This window comes from Helianthus annuus, chromosome 2 (genome assembly GCF_002127325.2).
Source record: "Helianthus annuus cultivar XRQ/B chromosome 2, HanXRQr2.0-SUNRISE, whole genome shotgun sequence".
NCBI lineage: Eukaryota > Viridiplantae > Streptophyta > Magnoliopsida > Asterales > Asteraceae > Helianthus > Helianthus annuus.
The window spans coordinates 61,330,371-61,351,998 of NC_035434.2; the positions used below are offsets into that span (position 1 = coordinate 61,330,371).

Genomic DNA, 21,628 nt, shown 5'->3' on the forward strand with positions numbered 1-21,628 from the left:
AGCTTCGAAAATCGACCATGACACTCAGCTCCAGATTGCAAGGTTCATCCTCTGTTTACTTTATGCATTACTTGTTTAGTAGTCACACACTCACGACTTCCATGAAACTACATACTAGATACCATGATGTGATTACCTGTGCTGCATGTTTTAGTAAAGCTTGATAGTTTGACACTACTCTTCGACTTTGTGATTCCTAATCCTGTAATACCTTTCGTTTCGCTATTTGAATGTGAGGAACCTTTTAGCGCGAGTTAAGAGGCACTAAGATAAGCATGCAAATCGCCTTATTATTATGGGTGCACACATAATAATAATAATAATGTGGGGTGCATGTGAGTCCCAGTGAGGCTTAACAAGTGTGAAAAGGGTTCCGCTCCGTTGTTTGATGTAAACATGGTAATCTGTAGAAGTCGTTGTGAGGTTTGACTCCTACCTTATCTCGATCCTTAACCTTTTCCCTTCTCTTATATAGAATCATGAGCGGACGAGGCCATGGGCGTGGTCACATTGCGATGACACAGGCCGAATTGGCAAATTTGATTAACACCCGTGTGGCTGAGGCTTTGGCAGCCTACCAAGCTGGTACGATATGTGCCAAATACTCTTATGTCTTGTGTCACGTACACAACTCTTACCTTTGTGTTGTATTTCCTTTCGTCCATTAGGTCAGCAAGCGAATCAGAATCAAAACCATCCACCTGCTTGCACTTTCAAAACGTTTATGGATTGTAAGCCACAGACATTCAGTGGGACTGAAGGGGTTGTGGGGTTACTACGTTGGTTTGAGAAGGCTGAGTCAGTGTTCGCTATGTGTAACTGTCCCGAGGGGGACCGTGTGAAGTATGCTACAGGAACTTTGGAGGATGGTGCCTTAACTTGGTGGAATGCCCAAGTGCAAATGTTGGGTACCGAGATGGCTTATGCAACTACTTGGGATGACTTTAAGGAGTTAATGCGGGAGGAGTACTGTCCTCGTGATGAGATTCAGAAACTCGAGAACGAGTACTACAACCTGAAGAGGATGGTGCCTTAAAAAGTGTGGTTATCATCATCATGGACCGTGTGTCCGGGCTTGCCATAGGTGCGATAAGGTGGGCCATGTGGCAAAAGACTGTAGAGCTCCGTACCTAAAGCAGCAAAATCAGCAGCAGCATCAGCAACAGCAAAGGCAGCAGCTCCATCATAATCAAGGCAATAGGAAGGGGTGTTTCCAGTGTGGGGATGAGGGTCAGATCAAGCGGGATTGCCCTCAGCTGAATCAAAATGCCAATGATAACAACAACCGTCAGAACAACAACAATGCTGGGAACAACAACAATGGCAACAATGGGGGCAATGGTGCTCGTGGAAGAGTGTTTACGATTGGTGCTGGTGATGCTAGGAACGACGACAATGTCGTGACTGGTACGTTTTCTGTGTAAAACCTCTTTGCTTCTGTATTATTTGATTCCAGTGCCGATTGGAGTTATGTGTCCCTAGAGTTCAGTCAATGATTAGGGTTAGCTCCAACACCTCTAGGAGCTAAGCATGTAGTAGAATTAGCCGATGGTAAAACAATTGAAGCCTCACACGTTCTTATGGGGTGTAAATTAGATGTTGTGGGTCAAGTGTTTGATATTGACCTCCTTCCTGTTACCCTTGGTAGTTTTGATGTAGTGGTTGGTATGGATTGGCTGTCTAAGCACCAAGCTGAAATTCTCTGTAAAGAGAAGGTCGTATGTATTCCTCTCCCCAGTGGAGAATTTCTATCAGTTCAGGGGCATCACAATGGTGTGATGGTTGGTATCATCTCAGCTATGCAAGCGCAGAAGTGTCTACGAAAGGGGTATCCTGCTATTTTAGCACTTGTTACTGATACTCCGTCCAAAGATAGGAAGATCGAAGACCTGCCAGTTGGTCTTGAATTTTCTGACGTATTCCCTGAGGAACTTCCTGGTTTACCTCCTTACCGTCAAGTGGATTTTTAGATTGATCTTGCACCAGGAGCGACCCTAATTGCTCGAGCTCCTTATCGTCTTGTACCAGGGGAGTTGCAAGAGTTATCTAATCAACTTCAAGAACTATTGGATAGAGGTTTTATCCGACCCAGTTCTTCGCCTTGGGGAGCCCCAGTTCTGTTTGTGAAGAAGAAAGACGGGTCCTTTCGTATGTGCATTGATTATCGGGAACTCAACAAGGTGACTGTCAAGAACCGTTATCCTTTGCCACGCATCGACGACCTGTTTGAACAGTTGCAGGGGTCAAGTTTTTACTCGAAGATCGATTTAAGATGGGGCTATCATCAGATGAGAGTCCGAGAGGAGGATGTCCCTAAAACGGCTTTTCGAACGCGGTATGGCCATTATGAGTTTTTGGTTATGATGTTTGGGTTAACGAACGCATCAGCGGTCTTCATGGAATTCATGAACCGTGTATGCAAACCATATCTCGACGACTTCGTTATCGTGTTTATCGACGACATTCTGATCTATTCAAAGAGCAAGGAAGATCACGAGCGACACCTGCGTCTTATTTTGGAACTTCTGAGGGAGGAGCAACTCTACGCGAAATTCTCTAAGTGTGACTTCTGGATTCGGGAGGTACACTTCCTTGGACACATTGTGAATGAGTCTGGGATACACGTGGATCCTGCTAAGATTGATGCTATCAGAAATTGGGCGGCACCGAAGACTCCTTCAGAGGTGCGACAATTTCTTGGTCTCGCTAGGTACTATCGCAGATTTATTAAGGACTTTTCGAAGATCGCTCAACCTCTTACCTCGTTAACATAGAAAGGCGTTGTATACTCGTGGGGATCGAAACAAGAAGATGCTTTCCAGTTATTGAAACAAAAACTCTGCAGTGCACCGATCTTGTCTTTACCAGAAGGTACAGAAGATTTCGTGGTATATTATGACGCTTCTATTCAGGGTCTTGGTTGCGTGCTAATGCAACGTGAAAAGGTGATAGCTTACGCTTCTCGGCAGTTGAAGGTTCATGAGAAGAATTACACAACTCACGACTTGGAGTTGGGAGCCGTAGTATTTGAGCTCAAAATCTGGAGGCATTACTTATACGGTACTAAATGCACTATTTATACCAACCACAAGAGCCTTCAGCACATCTTTGATCAGAAGGAATTAAATATGCGACAACGTCGCTGGGTGGAACTCTTAAACGATTATGATTGTGTAATCAAGTATCATCCAGGAAAGGCTAACGTTGTAGTTGATGCCCTGAGTCGAAAGGAAACAAAACCCAAACGTGTTTGCGCTTTGCAGCTCATCATTCATTCTAAACTACCTGATCAGATCCGTTCTGCACAAACTGAAGTGTTGAAAGAGGAAAATATTGAAGCAGAGTATTTACGGGGCATTGAAAAGCGACTGGTAGAGAGATCTGATGGCATTCTCTACTTCATGGAACGGATATGGATTCCCTTGTTTGGTAACCTTAGAGAGCTTGTGATGGACGAAGCACACAAGTCTCGATACTCTGTTCACCCGAGCTCGGATAAGATGTATTAGGACCTCAAAGTCATGTATTGGTGGCCAAAGATGAAAGCTCACATCGCGACGTATGTTAGTAAATGCTTGACGTGTTCAAAGATCAAGGTGGAATACTAGAAACCGTCTGGATTGCTTCAGCAACCAGAGATACCCATGTGGAAATGGGAGCAAATTGCCATTGATTTTGTCACTGGGCTACCTAGAACTCAAAATGGAAACGATACCATCTGGGTGATCGTTGATCGTCTCACAAAGTCAGCACATTTTCTAGCAATCAAGGAAACAGATAAGTTCTCACAACTCGCAGCTGTTTATCTGAAGGAAGTGGTTTCTAGGCACGGAGTACCGACCTCTATTATCTCGGATCGTGACCCGCGTTTCATTTCAGATTTGTTGCAGTCGATGCACAAATCGTTTTGCTCACGCCTCGACATGAGTACTGCTTATCACCCATAGACGGATGGTCAAAGTGAACGAACCATCCAGACACTAGAAGACATGCTGCAGGCGTGCGTGATTGATTTTGGCAAGGGTTGGGAGAAACACTTGCCTTTGATAGAGTTTTCTTATAACAATAGCTACGATACCAATATTCAGGCAGCTCCATTCGAAGCATTGTACGGACGGAAATGTCGTTCACCTCTTTGTTGGGCTGAGGTGGGTGACAGCCAGATCACAGGCCTAGAACTGGTGCTTGAAACTTCAGAAAAGATTGTTCAGATTAGGAATCATATGGTAGCTGCGCGCGACCGTCAGAAAAGCTACGCTGACAAGCGTAGGAAACCCTTGGAATTCGCTATAGGCGATCGAGTTATGTTGAAGGTCTTACCCTGGAAGGGTGTGGTGCGTTTTGGAAAACGCGGCAAGCTTAACCCTCGTTATGTAGGGCCATTTAGAATTCTAGAGCAAATTGGTAAAGTGGCCTACAAGTTAGAGTTACCTGCTGAATTGGGTAACGTTCATGATGTTTTCCACGTGTCGCAACTGAAGAAGTGTTTGTCAGATGAAACACATGTGGTACTGTTTCAAGAGCTAAGAATCGATGACAAGTTGCAGTTCGTCGAGGAACCAATAGAAATTATGGACCGGGAGGTCAAGGTCCGTAAGCATAGTCGAATTCCAATCGCGAGGGTTCGTTGGAACTCAAGACGTGGACCAGAGTTCACGTGGGAACGTGAGGACGAGATGAAGCTCAAGTAACCTCACTTATTCCCAGCTGACAAATCTAAATCTGATGCAACTAGTGAATTTCAGGACGAAATTCCCATTCAAGTTGGGGATGATGTGGCACCCGCAGAAAATCCACAGTCATCCTGACCTAATGATGACTATCATAAGGGTCAATCAAAAACCTAAATAAACTACGTAGATAGCGTAAGTAGGGTATCGTATCCACGGGGAAATTGTGGTTAGCGTTAAAGAAAATTTGTTGGGACCGGTTTGACTCCGAAACGATTGCGAAACGTACGTATAACGTGCGGAATCCGTACACGAACGCGACCTAACACACGTGATGTAATATAAACGTGATTCTATTACTCAAATCTGAAAACGTACAAGAACCTTGAATCACGATGTCATTTTCTCTCTCTAGTTTCTCTCTCTACAACTTGTAAGCTCCTAATGACAATTGTGACAAAAAGTTCTAAATGAGAACCCAAAAGGTTCTATTTATAGGCCAAGGAGTTTAATGAGAAATCTCATTAATTACAATTATGCCACCTTGCCTTTTTGACTAAACAACACTAAAATAACAATATAACTCCCGTTTTCTTCGGTTTCTGCTACAGACTAGATTGACGGAGGTGATAGACAGATAATGCATTAACAGACTCCCCCTTGGATATTGCTGTAGTCAATCCGTAGTCAACTCGTAGCATCTTTTCTTTCTCTCTCTCTTTGAGTCTTCTTGAAGCTTTAACACGTCTTTAGCAACACAGACTCCTCCTTGCTTAAACAGAATCCCGGTGGATCTGTCTTCAGCTTCAGCTTCCCCTTTTTGGTAAACTCTTCAGGCTCCCCCTTTCGTCAAGCTTCCATGCTTTGGGATCGACACCTTGCTTTCCGGCTACAAGCTCTTCCAGAAATGATATCTGGCTCTATATATGCTTTCATTTTCGTTGAGCTCGTCTTCAGACTCCCCCTTAGACTCAGCTCTTGGGATCGTAGTCTGGATCTTTCCTGTAATCCTCAAACATTTATAAGAAACAATATTTTCGAAATCATTAAACATGTTCTCTAATACACTTCCCCTGTCAACAAACTTCATAGTTTTGACAATATTAACAAATCAGATCGTAAACTATCTCTATTACAAAGATTTTAACAATCTACACATCCAAATCCCTCTCAGTTAATCATTCAAGTTCAAATTAATGACCTTGAAGATATTCACAAACTGTTTTTGAAGTTTTTCTAGAAATTTTAAGTTTCAAATTAATGAACTTGTTTTATTTTCAGAAACACAATCAGCTTACTTAGATTTTGAAACTCAGCAACTCAGATATCGGTTTATCGAAAATAAAGCAAAAATCAAAATCTTTTTGTATTTTCTGAAAATATAAAGCAGTAAAGAAATATGTACAAACATATTTACAGATAATATTTTTGTTTGAGTATGCGTCAGAGGATCATATCAGTTTTGACAAGTCACAAGTACCGTTGAGCTTAAATTCACGTTAAGAATTAAACAATTCACTTAGATTGTCGATATACTGATCCATCTTAAATTTTCATACAAATTTCAACTGATTCAGGATATGATTTAGATGTTTTAAGACTTAAACTCATTCATGTGTCCCACCTCTTGAATATACTCCCCTATCCAAATCCCAGATATTCAGTCTTACAGGTGAGTATACCACAGATGATATCTGTAAGGGGTTAGATGCGAAACCGTGAGAGCTCAGGTCAGAACTTCCGTTCAGCAGAGAGATGACGGCTCGACTTTTGGTGTGTCCCCTTTAGAGGATCTTTTAATTACAACAGCAGCGACTATCAATTTTATTGTTTCATCAGCTTGCTGAGGGCGATGCTATGTTTCAAGCATTTTGCAGAAAGTATTATTCGGGGACTAGGTCAGTACTTCCATACAGCAGAAGTCCCGGAATAATACCCCAGATATCACTGAGTATAAAGACCTAGTATCTCAGAATATGGGACCTTTCAAACGAGATTTCAGGGGTTACCTATATATCCAAATAGTGTTCCCCACGAAATAAGCAAGTATTTGAATTTAGGTTTATATCCTGAAAAAGTCTACTAAATGTATAAAAATCTATCGGTATATCATCAGTGAGACTGTTTAACGCTATTTAATCATTACAATTCTTTAGCATACTGTAACTGTCTACTGATGTACTATCATTTCCTCTTTTTACGCAAAACTCAAATTTTTGAATTTTATCATGTTTTTGACTTTTTCAAATTTTCTAATGTTTTTGTATTTTCTAACAATATATCTCCCCCTAAAATGCAAAATCATTAAAAGAAATTTGACAAACCGATACTGATAGCTTTGTCTCGCCATCCATTTTCTGCATCTCATGCTCTGTTTTGCAGAAAATATAACGTACCCCCATGATTTACAACCCATTGATTTTGACATTTAGAAAACCGTTCTTCAACCTGTGACAGTAATCATGCTTGTTCAGCCGTGAGGGTTTCGGCGTAGTCACTCAACACTTATTCAAAGCAAACTAACATCAAACAACACAATCATCAACCAAACAAACAAACAACAAACAAGCAAACAACAATCATCAAACACAATTCAAATTTATACAAAACCACAAACAAACTCCCTGTCTGACCAAAACCAGGGATCTTCAACCTCTTCCTGTGTAACACTCACACAATCTTCATCAGCATTTAGCACCTGCACATTCAAACTTTATCAAATACTCAAACAAATTAACATAATAAATTTCAATTAATAAAGATGCCGATTCATGCTTCGCGATCCAGGAAGCTCCGGCAATTCCAACCGCTTAATCAAACATGGTGTCCACCCAGGCCTCAGCAGCCTTAGGTGTAACCTTGATTCTAGCAACCTGAATTTTAAAGTTTTCAGCCTTGAGCGGTGGAAAATTTGCATCATAGGCAACCAAAACTGAATCCTCAGACGTTTTCACCTCAGAAGTTGAACTTATTGTTTCAGTTTTTGGTTTCCAAATTTGTTTTTGTTTCTCAGTTTTCATGCCAACATTCTCATCTTTCATCAAATCAACACTTTTCTTAACAGACCACACTTGACCTCCCGGAGTACCTCTTTTGTAAAAATCTGTTCCTTTCTGAACCTTTTGATTTTGAACAACATTTTTAGGTTTCCAAAACTCTTGAGGTTTTGTCATATTAACAGATGTTCTCCAACTTTGTGTCGTTCTCAATCTGGGTGTGTGAGAATTCCAGGTCTGTCTAGAATTAAACCTGTTCGGGTTTGATTTCCAATTTTGATTTGAAGCAAACTTGTTTGTGTTAAACCTCCAAGTTTGTCTCGAATCAAATCTGGTTGACCTTGGTTTCTCATTCCCAGATTTCTGTTTTTCAACATCAACAGACTTTGGATTTTGACACTTCCGGACAACATGTCCAATTTGATCACATTTAAAACAAACTTTCTTTGACACATCTTTTGGCTGTTGTTGTTTCTTTTTCATGGCCTCAAACTCTGCATTAGATTGTTTTCCAATTTTGAGTTTTTCTTCTTCGGTGAAGCTTTTTCCTTGAACAAAACTCATTTTTGTCTGAAAATTTGGCATTTCTGTTTTGTTTCGATTTTGTTTCTTCTTATACCCCAAACTAGACTTCATATTTTTCTTCTTAGAACCAGGTTTGTTATAAGACCCTTTGAAACCTTTACCAGCAAACTCCGACATTTCAGACTTCTCAATTTCAACCATCTTAAAAACTTTGTCAATTTTCTCTGAAATCACATTCTGAATCGGGAAAACAACATCTAAGAATAGTTTGTACGATCCAATCATGGTATAAACCAATCCTTTTGAATCATCATTCAAATTCTTCTCGGATTTTGTATCTTTCAGATATCCATCATAAGATTTCCTTCATCTTCATCCTGTGATTCAGACTTACCTTTTGTAGACTCATCTTTCAAAACACTATCAACCACCTTACTCACCACCTCTGAATCATTAGTATCATCAGTTTTGGTGTAAATCACATCGATACTTTCAGGTAATTGGTCTGCTATGTTTAAACCCTTTGCCACCTTTTCCTCATCATAAAAAGTATAATTGTCTCTCAATGGTGGTGGTACCTGATGAAACTCTGAACCAATACCCTTTTTACAATTATTAGTATCTTTGTCATCTGGTGTGATATTGAAAATGCGTTCGAGAATGTACGAAGAGTTATGATAACTTTGAAGTTTTGTAACAATCTTTTCTTTTTCAGCCAAGACTTGTTTAAGATTAGCAATTTCATCAACACGCTTGTTTAATTCAATTTGCTTTTCTTTAAACTGTCTTTCATACATTTCTTTGGTTGTTAAAGTTTCAGACAATCTTTGATCAAAACTTTTGACTTGGCTCTTCAAAGTATCATAAGCTTCTTGTACTCTCTGACTTGACCATTTTAAAGAATCATACTGTTTTTGTAACTCTAGAAACTTAGATTCTTTCTCAATGCAATCAACACATTTTGTGTCACATTTTTCTTTCAAAACCTTATTTTCTTTTTCAAAATCATGACATTTCTGTGTTAATTTTTCAACTTTTAATTTTAAACTTTGCTCTGTGTCAATCCTTTCTTTACATTTCAGTTTCAAAGCATTTTCAAGTTTGTTCATTTCATTATCTTTTGTTTTTATTATTTCTTCTTTTTCAGTACAGGCTTTGCACTTTTCAATGCAATTCCTGCACTTGTTTTCCTTTTCTACAACCAATTCAACATTTGATAATTCAGAAGATTTTATTACCTCAGTGATTGACACCTCAGCGTGCTCAGCTGCCTTTGTTTCCTGTATCTTCTCAACTTTTTCTTCCATCTCTTTCGGCTTCTGTTCTTCCTCAGCTTTTTGATTCTCTTCACCAGCAAGCTTTGCAACAGTCTTTACCTCTTCAATCATCTTCTTCAACTCTTCTTCTTTTCTCTTCTTCATCTCTACCACCTTCGTTAGACTTGCTTCAAAGACTTCTCTCAACTTGTTCATCAACTCTGGTAGATAGCTTTTATCAGAAAGCCTTTTTGTGTTGAAAGTACGCTCACTTGGAAACACATTGGTTACAGCATCAAAATCAACTTTTGACGGATCTACCACTGGATTACCCTGTGGATCCAAGTAACACTCCAACTCTTCATTCCATCTCTTGGCTCTCTGTGCTTCTTGAAATGGTTCATACAGCTTGCCAATCTCCCATCTTGCATTGTCTCTTCTCCACCAGGCATCATGATCATTATTTGCCATGTCTTGAAATTCTTGAAATAACTTGAATATCTCGAATTACCTTGTATTACCTCCAAGTCCACTATACTGATCGATGATTGGGCCACACTTGTTTGTATCATATGATCCAAGTCTACTATATTTCAAACGGTATGCTCCTTTTTCAAACGACAGGACCTTACTTCAAACGACGTATTCAAACGGTGTGACAATTTTCAAACGTACACCATGTTTCAAACGATAGATTTCAAACGATAGGGGTCATTCAAACGGTCAACTCAAACGGTGAACATGCTTCAAACGATAGATTCACTTTTCAAACGACAGGAAGCTTTTTCAAACGGAAAGGCAACAGTTTCAAACGATAAGCATCAAATTTCAAACGGTCATGCGCTGTTCATACGGAATTGGATCAAAAAATTCGAATATCTCCTAAACGGCTTGGAGTTTCGATCTGAAACTTGGTAGGGTTATAGATCAGGTCTATACTCACAACATATCCAAAAATCAGCTGAAACGGACCGTGAAAACCTGTTCAATTTGACAATTTTCAGTAAAAAACGTGAAAAATATGAAAAAGATGAAGAAGTAGATGAAATTCGGATCTGAATCTGATGTAATCCTGTGCGAAATCGTGTGAAAGATCAGTGCAATCGAGCTCCTGCTCTGATACCACTTGTTGGGACCGGTTTGACTCCGAAACGATTGCGAAACGTATGTATAACGTGCGGAATCCGTACACGAACGCGACCTAACACACGTGATGTAATATAAACGTGATTCTATTACTCAAATCTGAAAACGTACAAGAACCTTGAATCACGATGTCACTTTCTCTCTCTACAACTTGTAAGCTCCTAATGACAGTTGTGACAAAAAGTTCTAAATGAGAACCCAAAAGGTTCTATTTATAGGCCAAGGAGTTTAATGAGAAATCTCATTAATTACAATTATGCCACCTTGCCTTTTTGACTAAACAACACTAAAATAACAATATAACTCCCGTTTTCTTCGGTTTCTGCTACAGACTAGATTGACGGAGGCGATAGACAGATAATGCATTAACAAAATTAATTAAAACTAAACTATCTAAATTGGGGGTTTGTTTGTCGTTTTAAAAGAAAACACGATTTGTCACGAAAAGTGTTATCAAGATGAGAAGAAGTAACCTCCACCCGGAATCCCGAATACTTGTTTTAATATAAAAAATCCGCTTTCTGACTCAAAACACCACATAGACATGGCCTCGGAATTAATGAATTTGATTAGTTAATAGGGATAGTTTTTAAGATTCACTATGCAACCTAATAATCCGTTTGATTGTATCAATTACCCACCAATTTACCAACCCGCTAACAACGCAAGAAAGTTGCTAATACGCTTAAGAAATGACAAGTAATTCAAACACAAGAAACGTTTACCAATAATCCAACACAAGTGGTCAAGCTGTACCAGTTTACAAGAATCAGAAAAACAAATAATTATGTCAAACCACGTAAACGTTCATCCAGGCGGAAGTTACCGAAAGATTTAGCCGCTCATGCTTGTCGTCACCGCACCGGTTGTCATCCCGATTAAGTTAGACCTCATAGATTGGCTTGGAAGATAAATTAAGATGATGAATTCGCCCCTCGTTAGTGTATCATGTTCGATGTATAACGGCTGTTGTTATCTCCATCCCCCAAAAAAACTCCAATCTCCGTTTTTTTAATAACCCTCCTAACCGACTCACCTTTTGGGCTATCACCATATTTTCTTTTAATTGTAGCCGTCCAATGTGAGCCCATTTAGCAGCTTCATTTGTCGTTTCTTTTAATTCCAATTCTTATTGGGCCAACCATTAATCTTGTATCACAAAAGTCTAGCTCCAACAAATATTACACTCCAACCCTCTTGAATTTATACGAATGTGCTGCACATTAAATGATCATCGGCTTTGCCTAAAGGATAGAATAGTTACCACTAAATTAGTATGATTAATAAATTTTTTTTGGAAGGCTAATATCATTAAAACACACAACCCGGACCGTTAATCTCCAAGTCAGAGACTAACGGAAAACAGGAAAAATTACATCACCGGCAATACAAAATTACACCAATTTCGCCAATCTATACAACCGTCTTTATGCCTACACTTAAACCAAAGAAACGCCAAAGACTTCACATCCTCGACCAAAAGAGTAACGCTTGATACCGAGCCGTTAAAAATCTTATCGTTCCTAGCCTTCCAAATCCGCCAGCACGCAATAATAATTATACCATACATGATATCTTTCTTCTTTGCAGTGTAAGGCAGAACGTTCAAAACAAGAAGCACATCGGATAAAGAAAAAACGTAAAACCTCGGAATATTACACCATGAAGCGATAGCGTCCCACATACCACTCGCAAATCTACACCCGGGGAACAGATGGTCCACCGACTCTTCAACTTCACCGCATAGCCCACATAAACCATTTTCAACGTAAATATTACGATGAAGAAGCGCATCTTTGGTAGGAATTCGGTTAAGACTAGCCCGCCACATAAAAATATTACACTTGTTCGGAATCCACTTGCATCATTGATAGACCGAGTTGTTGACAGAAAGAACCTCCCCTTTTATCCAATTCCGCGCGTCTTTAACTGAGTATCCGTCTCCGTCTTCTTGCCTCCAAACCCATCGGTCTACCTGTTTGCTTAATGAAACATTCGAAAGGAGCCGATGGCATTGAATTAACTCCTCTATTTCCATCTCAGTGGCTGGATAATGTTTCCAATTCCAGCAGACAACATGCGACCCATTACAATCTGGAATTCTATCAGCCACGTTGCAGCGTTTATCTTGTTCCAGGCAAAACAAGCTCGGAAACGTATATTTCAGCGGTTCTGTAGAAAGCCAAGGATCGATCCAAAACTTTAGTTGTTTACCGTCGCCCACCACCCCTTTTATCAAGTTCATAAAACCGTTTCCATTCACTTTAAGCTTGTAACCAGCTTTAACCAACCTGTACCATGCGCCTGTAAAACGAGAGTTGCAATGAATGGTCTCCCATCTTCTAGTTGACCCGTGAATGGCATCGACTACTTTCCTCCAAAGCGCATCTTTTGCTATGCGGTATCGCCATAGCCATTTCAACAACAACGCATAATTGTTATCTTCCAACCTGGATAAGCCCAAACCACCTTGTTTTACACTCCTAGTAACCCTATCCCAAGCCACCCAATGGATTTTGTTTTTGTCATCACACCCGCTCCATAAAAACTTTTTAATAGTCGCCTCTAGTTTATTAATCACCGCGACTGGGGCCTTATACAGGGAAAAATAGTACGTAGGTAGACTTTCCAGAACAGCCTTAATGAGGGTTACTCTACCTGCCATAGAGACCACACTAGCCTTCCAAGAGGATAAACGCTTTTTAAAAATGTCGATGATAGGGTCCCAATTACTGATACGATTCATGTTAGCACCCACCGTGATGCCCAGGTATCTAAAAGGAAAAATCCCCGCTTTGCATCCCATGTCGTTAGCGAAACCATCAGCCTCTTCGGCGCTCTTCCCCACCCCGAACAAATTGGATTTGTTCAAGTTTATTCGGAGGCCCGAACACAAATGGAATATACGAAGAATCCTCTTCACGGCATTTAAATTACAATGCGACCATTCACCCATAACCAAAGCATCGTCTGCGTACAAGAGATGAGAAATAATCGGCCCGTCATTATTTAAACGCACCCCGTCAAATAGGCCATTCGCACTCGCCGTCCTAATCAACGAAGACAAGCCCTCTATGACTATCAAAAATAGAAACGGTGAAATAGGGTCACCTTGTCTTATCCCCTTTTCGCAACTAAATTCGAACGTGGGCGATCCATTAACAAGAACCGAGGACCGAGCCGAATAAAGAACGCCTTCTATCCACTTACACCATCTAGATGGAAAGTTCATTTGCTTCATAATGGAAATCAGAAATCCCCAGTTAACATTATCGTACGCTTTCTCGAAATCGATCTTCAAGAAAAAAATATTTCTCCCCGTCTTTTTTGCCCACGAGAAAATCTCATTGATAATAAGGGGACCATCGAGAATGTACCTCCCCGAAAGAAAAGCCGACTGCGTCTCGTGAATAATACTACCCATCACCTTTTTTAGACGATTAGCTAGAACTTTAGAAATTACTTTACTAATCACACCAATCAAGGTAATGGGACGATACTCGTTCAAGCCCACCAGATCTTTAACTTTAGGAATAAGCGTGATAAAGGAAGATCCCACTCCACGGCTAATTTGGCCTATATCAAAAAATTCCTGCAAAACTCTAAAAAAGTCATTAGAAAAAAGTGGCCAAAACCGCTTGAGGAACCGAAAATTGAAACCATCCGGGCCCGGAGCCTTGTCACTGCCACAATCAAACACAGCCATTTTAATTTCAGCTTCAGAGAACGGAGACACCAGGCCTTCGGCTTCAGCCGAACTCAGCTGGCTAATCCCATGGCACTCTAACATCGGTCTATCAACCATCTCCTCCATAAAACGCCTCTTAAAGAAACTATGAATCTCTTTTTTCACTTCAGACGGCTTGAAAATCCATTTACCATCAACGTTCAAGCCCGGGATATTGTTAGACACCCTGCGCATGTTGATACATCCGTGGAAAAAACTATTGTTCTCGTCACCCTCCCGCGCCCAACGAACTCGAGCTTTTTGCTTAATATCTTTCTTATACATGTCCTCCAATTCCCTGATCCGGTTCTTAGCTTCGTCAAAAACCCATGCCTCGGCTTCACACAAGTCTCTATCTTCTATAATCTCGTCTAAATCTCGAACCTCTGCTTTCAAGTTTTCCACCTCCTCCACCTCCATAGCCGACCACGTTTTCTTCCATTCAATAATTTTAGACTTCAGGCGACGCATCTTGTTCATTAAACCCTTTTGAAAAGAGCCGTTTCCAAGATGAAAGATATCCTCAGACCAAACCTCTTCCACCAAATCGCTCAACCCTTCTTTTTGTAACCAAGAATTAAAGAACCTAAATGGTTTTGGACCAAAATTCCGAGCTTCAATTTTCAACACTAACGGGCAGTGATCCGATTCCTCCCGTGCTAGAGCCCTATACTCCGCATTTGGCCATTCGTTCACTACATTCCACGAGACAAAAATGCGATCTATACAACTACATTTATTCCCCGAAATATAAGTGAATTTCCTCCCTTTTAGACCGTATTCAAGAAGTTGCACTTTATCAATGAAGTCATTGAACTCGTTAGAAACCAAAGCATTAAACTTCGAATTCCGTCTTTCGTATCGATCTCTAACACAATTAAAATCCCCTGCAACTACCCAGAAAGCATTATCAAGAACTATAATTCTTTCAAGATCTGCCCATAAAATGCGCTTGTCACGCAACTTCTGTGGAGCATAAACATTAAGTATCGAATAAACCTTCCCATCATCTTTAGATATACCCTGGATATACAAGAAATACCAGCTCTTGGTCACCCGAGAGACCATAAATCTGTTCGAGTCCCATAATGAAAGTAAGCCGCCAGACCTACCGGTGGCTCCAACCCAATCAAACTCGAAATTCCCTCTCCACGCTCAAAAGACTACAGCGCCACCTAATCCCGTTTCAAGCTTATGAGATTAAAAGATATTAAATCTACCGTCTTATATAAAAAACCCTTATGCTATTCCGATTAAACTTTTGATGGATAGATGAATGATGTTGCGAGCTTTACATGCTTTTGTATACGATCAGTTCAGCGGACATACGCCACACGAGTCACCATCCCCATGGTTAATGCCATAAACTTAACGTTTTTTTTACATGTGCTCAGATGAATGGATGGATTTTTTTCTTGGGCGCCACACTGTTTCGGATTTGTTTTCACAAAAAGAAAGAGGTGTGCCAGATTAATCAGAAAAACTTATACGTTTTTTACTTATGACGTACCTCTTATTCTTTCCACAGTTTCAGTTTTACCAAAGCTCCAAAGGCGGGAACCCACAAGACTCCTATTTTAAGTTATTTTATATCGATCCTAAGAAACTCTTCAGCTGGCTGGGCCTACCCACATATCCTAAGTTAGACGTGTAACCGACTGTTTATTATCTCATATATATAGTAATTAAATGCCAACGATCTAATTATACCTATCATCTTCCATTTTGTGCAAAAACCTTTACGAGACATTTTCTATTTTTTTGATTTTTTGATTTTTGATTTTTTTTTCAATTTTTTTTACGACACGACTATGACACTACGACACAACTAGACACTAGTCTCCCCTCCCCACACTTAATTCCTACATTGTCCTTAATGGAGCGAGAAACTATTTACGACACACTAAACACATAAATAAAAACACACAGATAATGGAACAGACTCCCCTGATTTGACGCGGATGAATCTTCTGAGCCTTGTTCCACAGCAACCGTATAGCATTTCATTCGCGGCTGCTTCAACATGGGATGCTTGTCTTGACATAATTCGAATCACTTTCTTCCAAATGGAGATTGATTATGGACAAAGGTGATCGTCACCTCCTCAGACTTCCCCACACTTTGGTAAACGCATCCGTGAAGATAATTAAAACCTGCAAGAACACACACGCATCACAAAACAAAACAAAACAAAAATACAATACTCTACATCCTCGGGCTGCCTCCCGAGAGCGCTAAGTTTTAGATCTTCAGCCAGATCGTACCTGATATGCGCTACGGTGGTTTCAATGCACATTTACCCCTTGTATTTCCAATGAATGCCCGGAATTTTACATGCCATCTCCATAAGCTCGTCAGTATAATTGGCATGTTTAGAAAGCACTTACGGGTTTGGCTGATCCACTTCACGAGATATACACCGATGTATTGTAGCTTCTCCCTTTTCATCTTCTTCCTCGAACCCTCTTCCCCACACTTGTTAATTGGAATGATTGATATGGGAAGAGGTTCGGTACACACATTCATCTCATCAGACTGCTCTGCCTCATCATCCTCACACACCATCTGATCCACCAGTGACTCTTCATCAGATAAAGGATTCATTGGTGTGGTATTATCCTCCACAACCTCCTCCTTCATGTGAGAATAATCTCTAATATCATCAGGTAATGGTGAGAGGCGTTGTTCTATCTCTATCTTCATTTTTAATGTCTGACACTTGGAAACTAGAAAGCTGATTCGATCTTCATCAGAAAGGCTAGGTGCTGATAATTACTGCTCGATTTTGGAAAAAATCACTTCCAACATGGCAAGCTTTTTATCCTCCTCGGTCTGATAAGTATGGACACCCTCGGGCTCAGAATATTCCTCGGGATAATATTGTCGGTATCCCTGATACAGTCTTGAGATGTACGCATCCATCATTTTTTTATTCCAATACTCTGGATTTTTCAAATACACCGCACACACATCATCATAATCATAAGTATGATCACGACCGCAACAGAAACATCGTCCATCCGTCCTTGGCTCATAATAAGCATCCTCGTCCCGATCCCATCCGCCAGAGTAATAACCATCCTCCACTGTTGTATCAGAATTGTAGAAATATGGTAGATAGGAAGAATTCTCATAGCAAGGCATCGGTGGTTCTTCCAATTTCGCTTTTTCCCGTCTAAATCGGGCCTCGTGGCAACCGATACATGGGTGAAGTGGTTCCCCGCACAACTTGCATGTAGAAGAGCCGCAAAATATAGTAAGATCTGTCATCCTGCACAAACACAGCTCAACTACCCACGTAAATCACGAACAAACCAGATAAAACAAAAAAAAAAATATTTTGGGTTTTTTTTTAGATTTTTTTTAGAAAGCAAGAACAACTAACTAACTAACTAACTAACTAACTAACTAACTAACACTAAGCGCACTAATTCCCCGGCAACGGCGCCATTTTGATGACTGTCGTAAGGGTCAATCAAAAACCTAAATAAACTACGTAGATAGCGTAAGTAGGGTATCGTATCCACGGGGAATTTGTGGTTAGCGTTAAAGAAAATTAATTAAAACTAAACGATCTAAATTGGGGGTTTGTTTGTCGTTTTAAAAGAAAACACGATTTGTCACGAAAAGTGTTATCAAGATGAGAAGAAGTAACCTCCACCCGGAATCCCGAATACTTGTTTTAATATAAAAAATCAACTTTCTGACTCAAAACACCACATAGACATGGCCTCGGAATTAATGAATTTGATTAGTTAATAGGGATAGTTTTTAAGATTCACTATGCAACCTAATAACCCGTTTGATTGTATCAATTACCCACCAATTTACCAACCCGCTAACAACGCAAGAAAGTTGCCAATACGCTTAATAAATGACAAGTAATTCAAACACAAGAAACGTTTACTAATAATCCAACACAAGTGGTCAAGCTGTACCAGTTTACAAGATTCAGAAAAACAAATAATTATGTCAAACCACGTAAACGTTCATCCAGGCGGAAGTCACCGAAAGATTTAGCCGCTCATGCTTGTCGTCACTGCACCGGTTGTCATCCCGATTAAGTTAGACCTCATAGATTGGCTTGGAAGATAAATTAAGATGATGAATTCGCCCCTCGTTAGTGTATGATGTTCGATGTATAACGGCTGTTCTTATCTCCCTCCCCCAAATAAACTCCAATCTCCGTTTTTTTAATAACCCTCCTAACCGACTCACCTTTTGGGCTATCACCATATTTTCTTTTAATTGTAGCCGTCCAATGTGAGCCCATTTAGCAGCTTCATTTATCGTTTCTTTTAATTCCAATTCTTATTGGGCCAACCATTAATCTTGTATCACAAAAGTCTAGCTCCAACAAATATTACACTCCAACCCTCTTGAATTTATACGAATGTGCTGCACATTAAATGATCATCGGCTTTGCCTAAAGGATAGAATAGTTACCACTAAATTAGTATGATTAATAAATGACAGTGAATGATTTTTATCATTTTTCTTCATGAACCAATAAAATAGAAAATAAGTCAATACAATCTAAAATTCATACAATCAATGCATTTTATTAAATAACTAATATCAAATAAAGTGTACCTAATATGCACTGATCACCTAACACTGTACTATACGAAATTTCTTTCAAGTTGGGGATGATGTGACAACCCAAGATTTCAAGTTCGTATGACTTGTTCGTAACTCTATTTGATAATTAGTTTTATTTTATGTAATGTGAGATTGTTTGAAAGATTAGAGTCTTGATAGTTAGTGAACTCGTTTGTGTAAATGTGCAATGTTACTGATTAACGAAAGATTATGAAAACTTATTAACTGTTTAAAGTTTGGACCTAACACACTCTCATCCTCGGACCCGACGAAATATAGGACTTTCGTCGCTAGCCCTTAATGACGAAGAATGATTTTCGTCATCTTTATGTCCGACGAAAATGTATTTCGTCTGGGAGTGTCTTTCGCCGTGATAGGCTTCCGGCCCAAGTGAAGCCCAAACATGTCTAAATTATATTTATGCGTAGGGTGTTAGTTAGCGAAACCCTAGCTTTCTTTACAAACCGTCGGCAGCACCTATCATTCCTCTCGAAGTCTTCTTGCACTCTCGTGAACATCTCCTCATTCGGTTAGCATTCTGTCAACACTTAACAGATTGTTTGATGATTGTTGTGGTGCATTTAATCTTTTATGGATATAGGATCTTGTTTGAAACGGACTGACATATTGTATTGGTTAGGGTTTCAAATGTTTCATAAACTTTATATTGCTTTCGGTTATTCATGATTAACGGATGCTTTCATAGGATCTGAACTGAACGTTTAGATCATAGTTAAATGATAATTCTTGATAGTAATAAACAATAGATCTATGTGATCATCAATTACAATTATGTTGTGATATGTTAAGTTAGGGTTATGTGGATTAAATGAAAGCTTGGTAAACTGTGATAATAACAATGGTGGTGTTTGCATGATAAACCCAGAAACCGATTGAATTGTAATCTGCGATAAGGTAACTATGAACATGAGGGTTTAGGGAAATGATGAAACTGTCAAGGGTAGGCGACGAAACATAGGTCGACGAAACATGGGTTCTTCGTCGACAAGCATCTCAACGAAACATATGGGTTTCTCGTCGCACCTCACCTCGACGAAAGATGATCTTTCGTCACAAAGGGTGTTTCGTCGTGTAAGTCACTGAATTGAACTATAGGTGCCTGTGATGTTAATGATAGATACTTGTGTGCGTACACGATCCATGTTATATGTCAATGAGAATAAGAAACTTGGTTCGACAAATTCACCTGTTATGTTATGTGTTACTCACATGTGAACTTACGTTAGAAAGGCGTAATTGCTAATTGATATACTGTGATCTTGTGAGGAATATAAACTGTGTGAAAGCAATGACTTGTTTAATTGTGAAATTGATAATATTGTTAACCACGGTAGGCTTGATTGATTAACTTGGAATGGGTAACTTAACGAACCGAGCAAACCAAGGTGAGTTCACTGCTCTTTTTCCAAGCATGCGTCCCGGGGAGGGACATCTGGTAATCGTTCTGGGGAGGAACGTTGGGTTATTGGGATGTTGGTTATTACACTCATTTCTATCATTAAGTCCCATCATATACCGATTGGTTGCCAGGGAGGCAATGGGGTTATTAGTTGATAGCGCTATTAGGTTTGGCACCCTCACACCGTACCGGGGAGGACGGTCGTGAACTAATTACCTTAACCACTTGACCAATGTGTGATAGAGCATGGGGTTTGGGCAAATAATCTGGAGCCATCTGCGGTAATCGAGTTAATAACAATATCTAATCTCTGAAATGATTTATATTCATATCTAGTAACTAAAACGTGTTAACAAACTTTGAACTTACCAGCGTCGTCTGACACACTTGTCTGCATGCTTGCAGGTCGTTAGATTCTTGGTCATGGACTTGCTATCTTGGAGTGCTGGAGTGGTCATGGATCAAGACTCTTGGATACATGTTTCGTGGTTTTGAACACTTGTTTGGAAACAGTTGATTAACATTTTACATTATGCTTCCGCTGAACGTTTACTTTGGTTTTAACTTGTGACTTGAGATTTTATTATGAAATGAATGGAATGTTTTATTTAATTATTTATTATAGTTCAATGTGATTAGTGGCTGGATCCTGGTACGTCACATGCCCTGCGTGGGTTCCCGCGTGTGGTATTTTGGGGGTGTGACATGCGGTGTCGGTCCGACGATTGCAGGTCTGCAGGTTGGTCTGCAAGTCGGCTGGGAGGAGGAAGGGTGGAGGAGAACTAGGGTTGAGGATTATGTTTGGAGAAGGGAGGAGAAGAGGCTAGAAGTGAAGAGTCCATATTTGCCCCAAGAAGAGGTTTGGAAGAGCTTTTTTAATGAAATCACTTCTAAAAACAAACGCACTGCAGACTCAAACGTCTGCGCGTGGTTTGTGTGTGGTTGACATAAGAGGTCAAGAAGTGTTTCTCACAAAAAACTAACACCCCCTTACTATTGTACTTCCTATAGCCTTAGTAGAGTTAAGGCAAAGAGTATGATTTTCATTTCTTCCCCATGGGTTGAATACTCGTTTCGTGTTAATAGTCCATTCATTTATCATATTAGGCACCGTAACATTAATAAGTTTACTACATTATAACAAAGCTAACATACCAAAACCACCATAAACTATAGGCACATGCATTCATAACATAATTAAAAAACATGTTGAAGATTTTAGCATCCAAACCTCTTTATTATAAACAAATATATCAATAATCATAATCATTCAAAAAACCTTTAAC

At 39.8% G+C, this 21,628-nt stretch overlaps 2 protein-coding genes across 2 annotated transcripts; both read left to right on the forward strand.

The window, feature by feature from the left end:
* Positions 1-916: 916 nt before the first annotated feature.
* Positions 917-1,970, forward strand: LOC110893395. Its single transcript, XM_035981117.1, has 3 exons — positions 917-1,027; positions 1,293-1,407; positions 1,501-1,970. Exons 1-3 carry the CDS (start codon positions 917-919, stop codon positions 1,968-1,970), a joined length of 696 nt encoding a protein of 231 aa, XP_035837010.1.
* A 1,158-nt stretch (positions 1,971-3,128) lies between these two features.
* On the forward strand, positions 3,129-3,509 carry LOC110893401. Its single transcript, XM_022140512.1, has one exon. It carries the CDS (start codon positions 3,129-3,131, stop codon positions 3,507-3,509), a length of 381 nt encoding a protein of 126 aa, XP_021996204.1.
* The last annotated feature ends 18,119 nt before the right edge of the window (positions 3,510-21,628 follow it).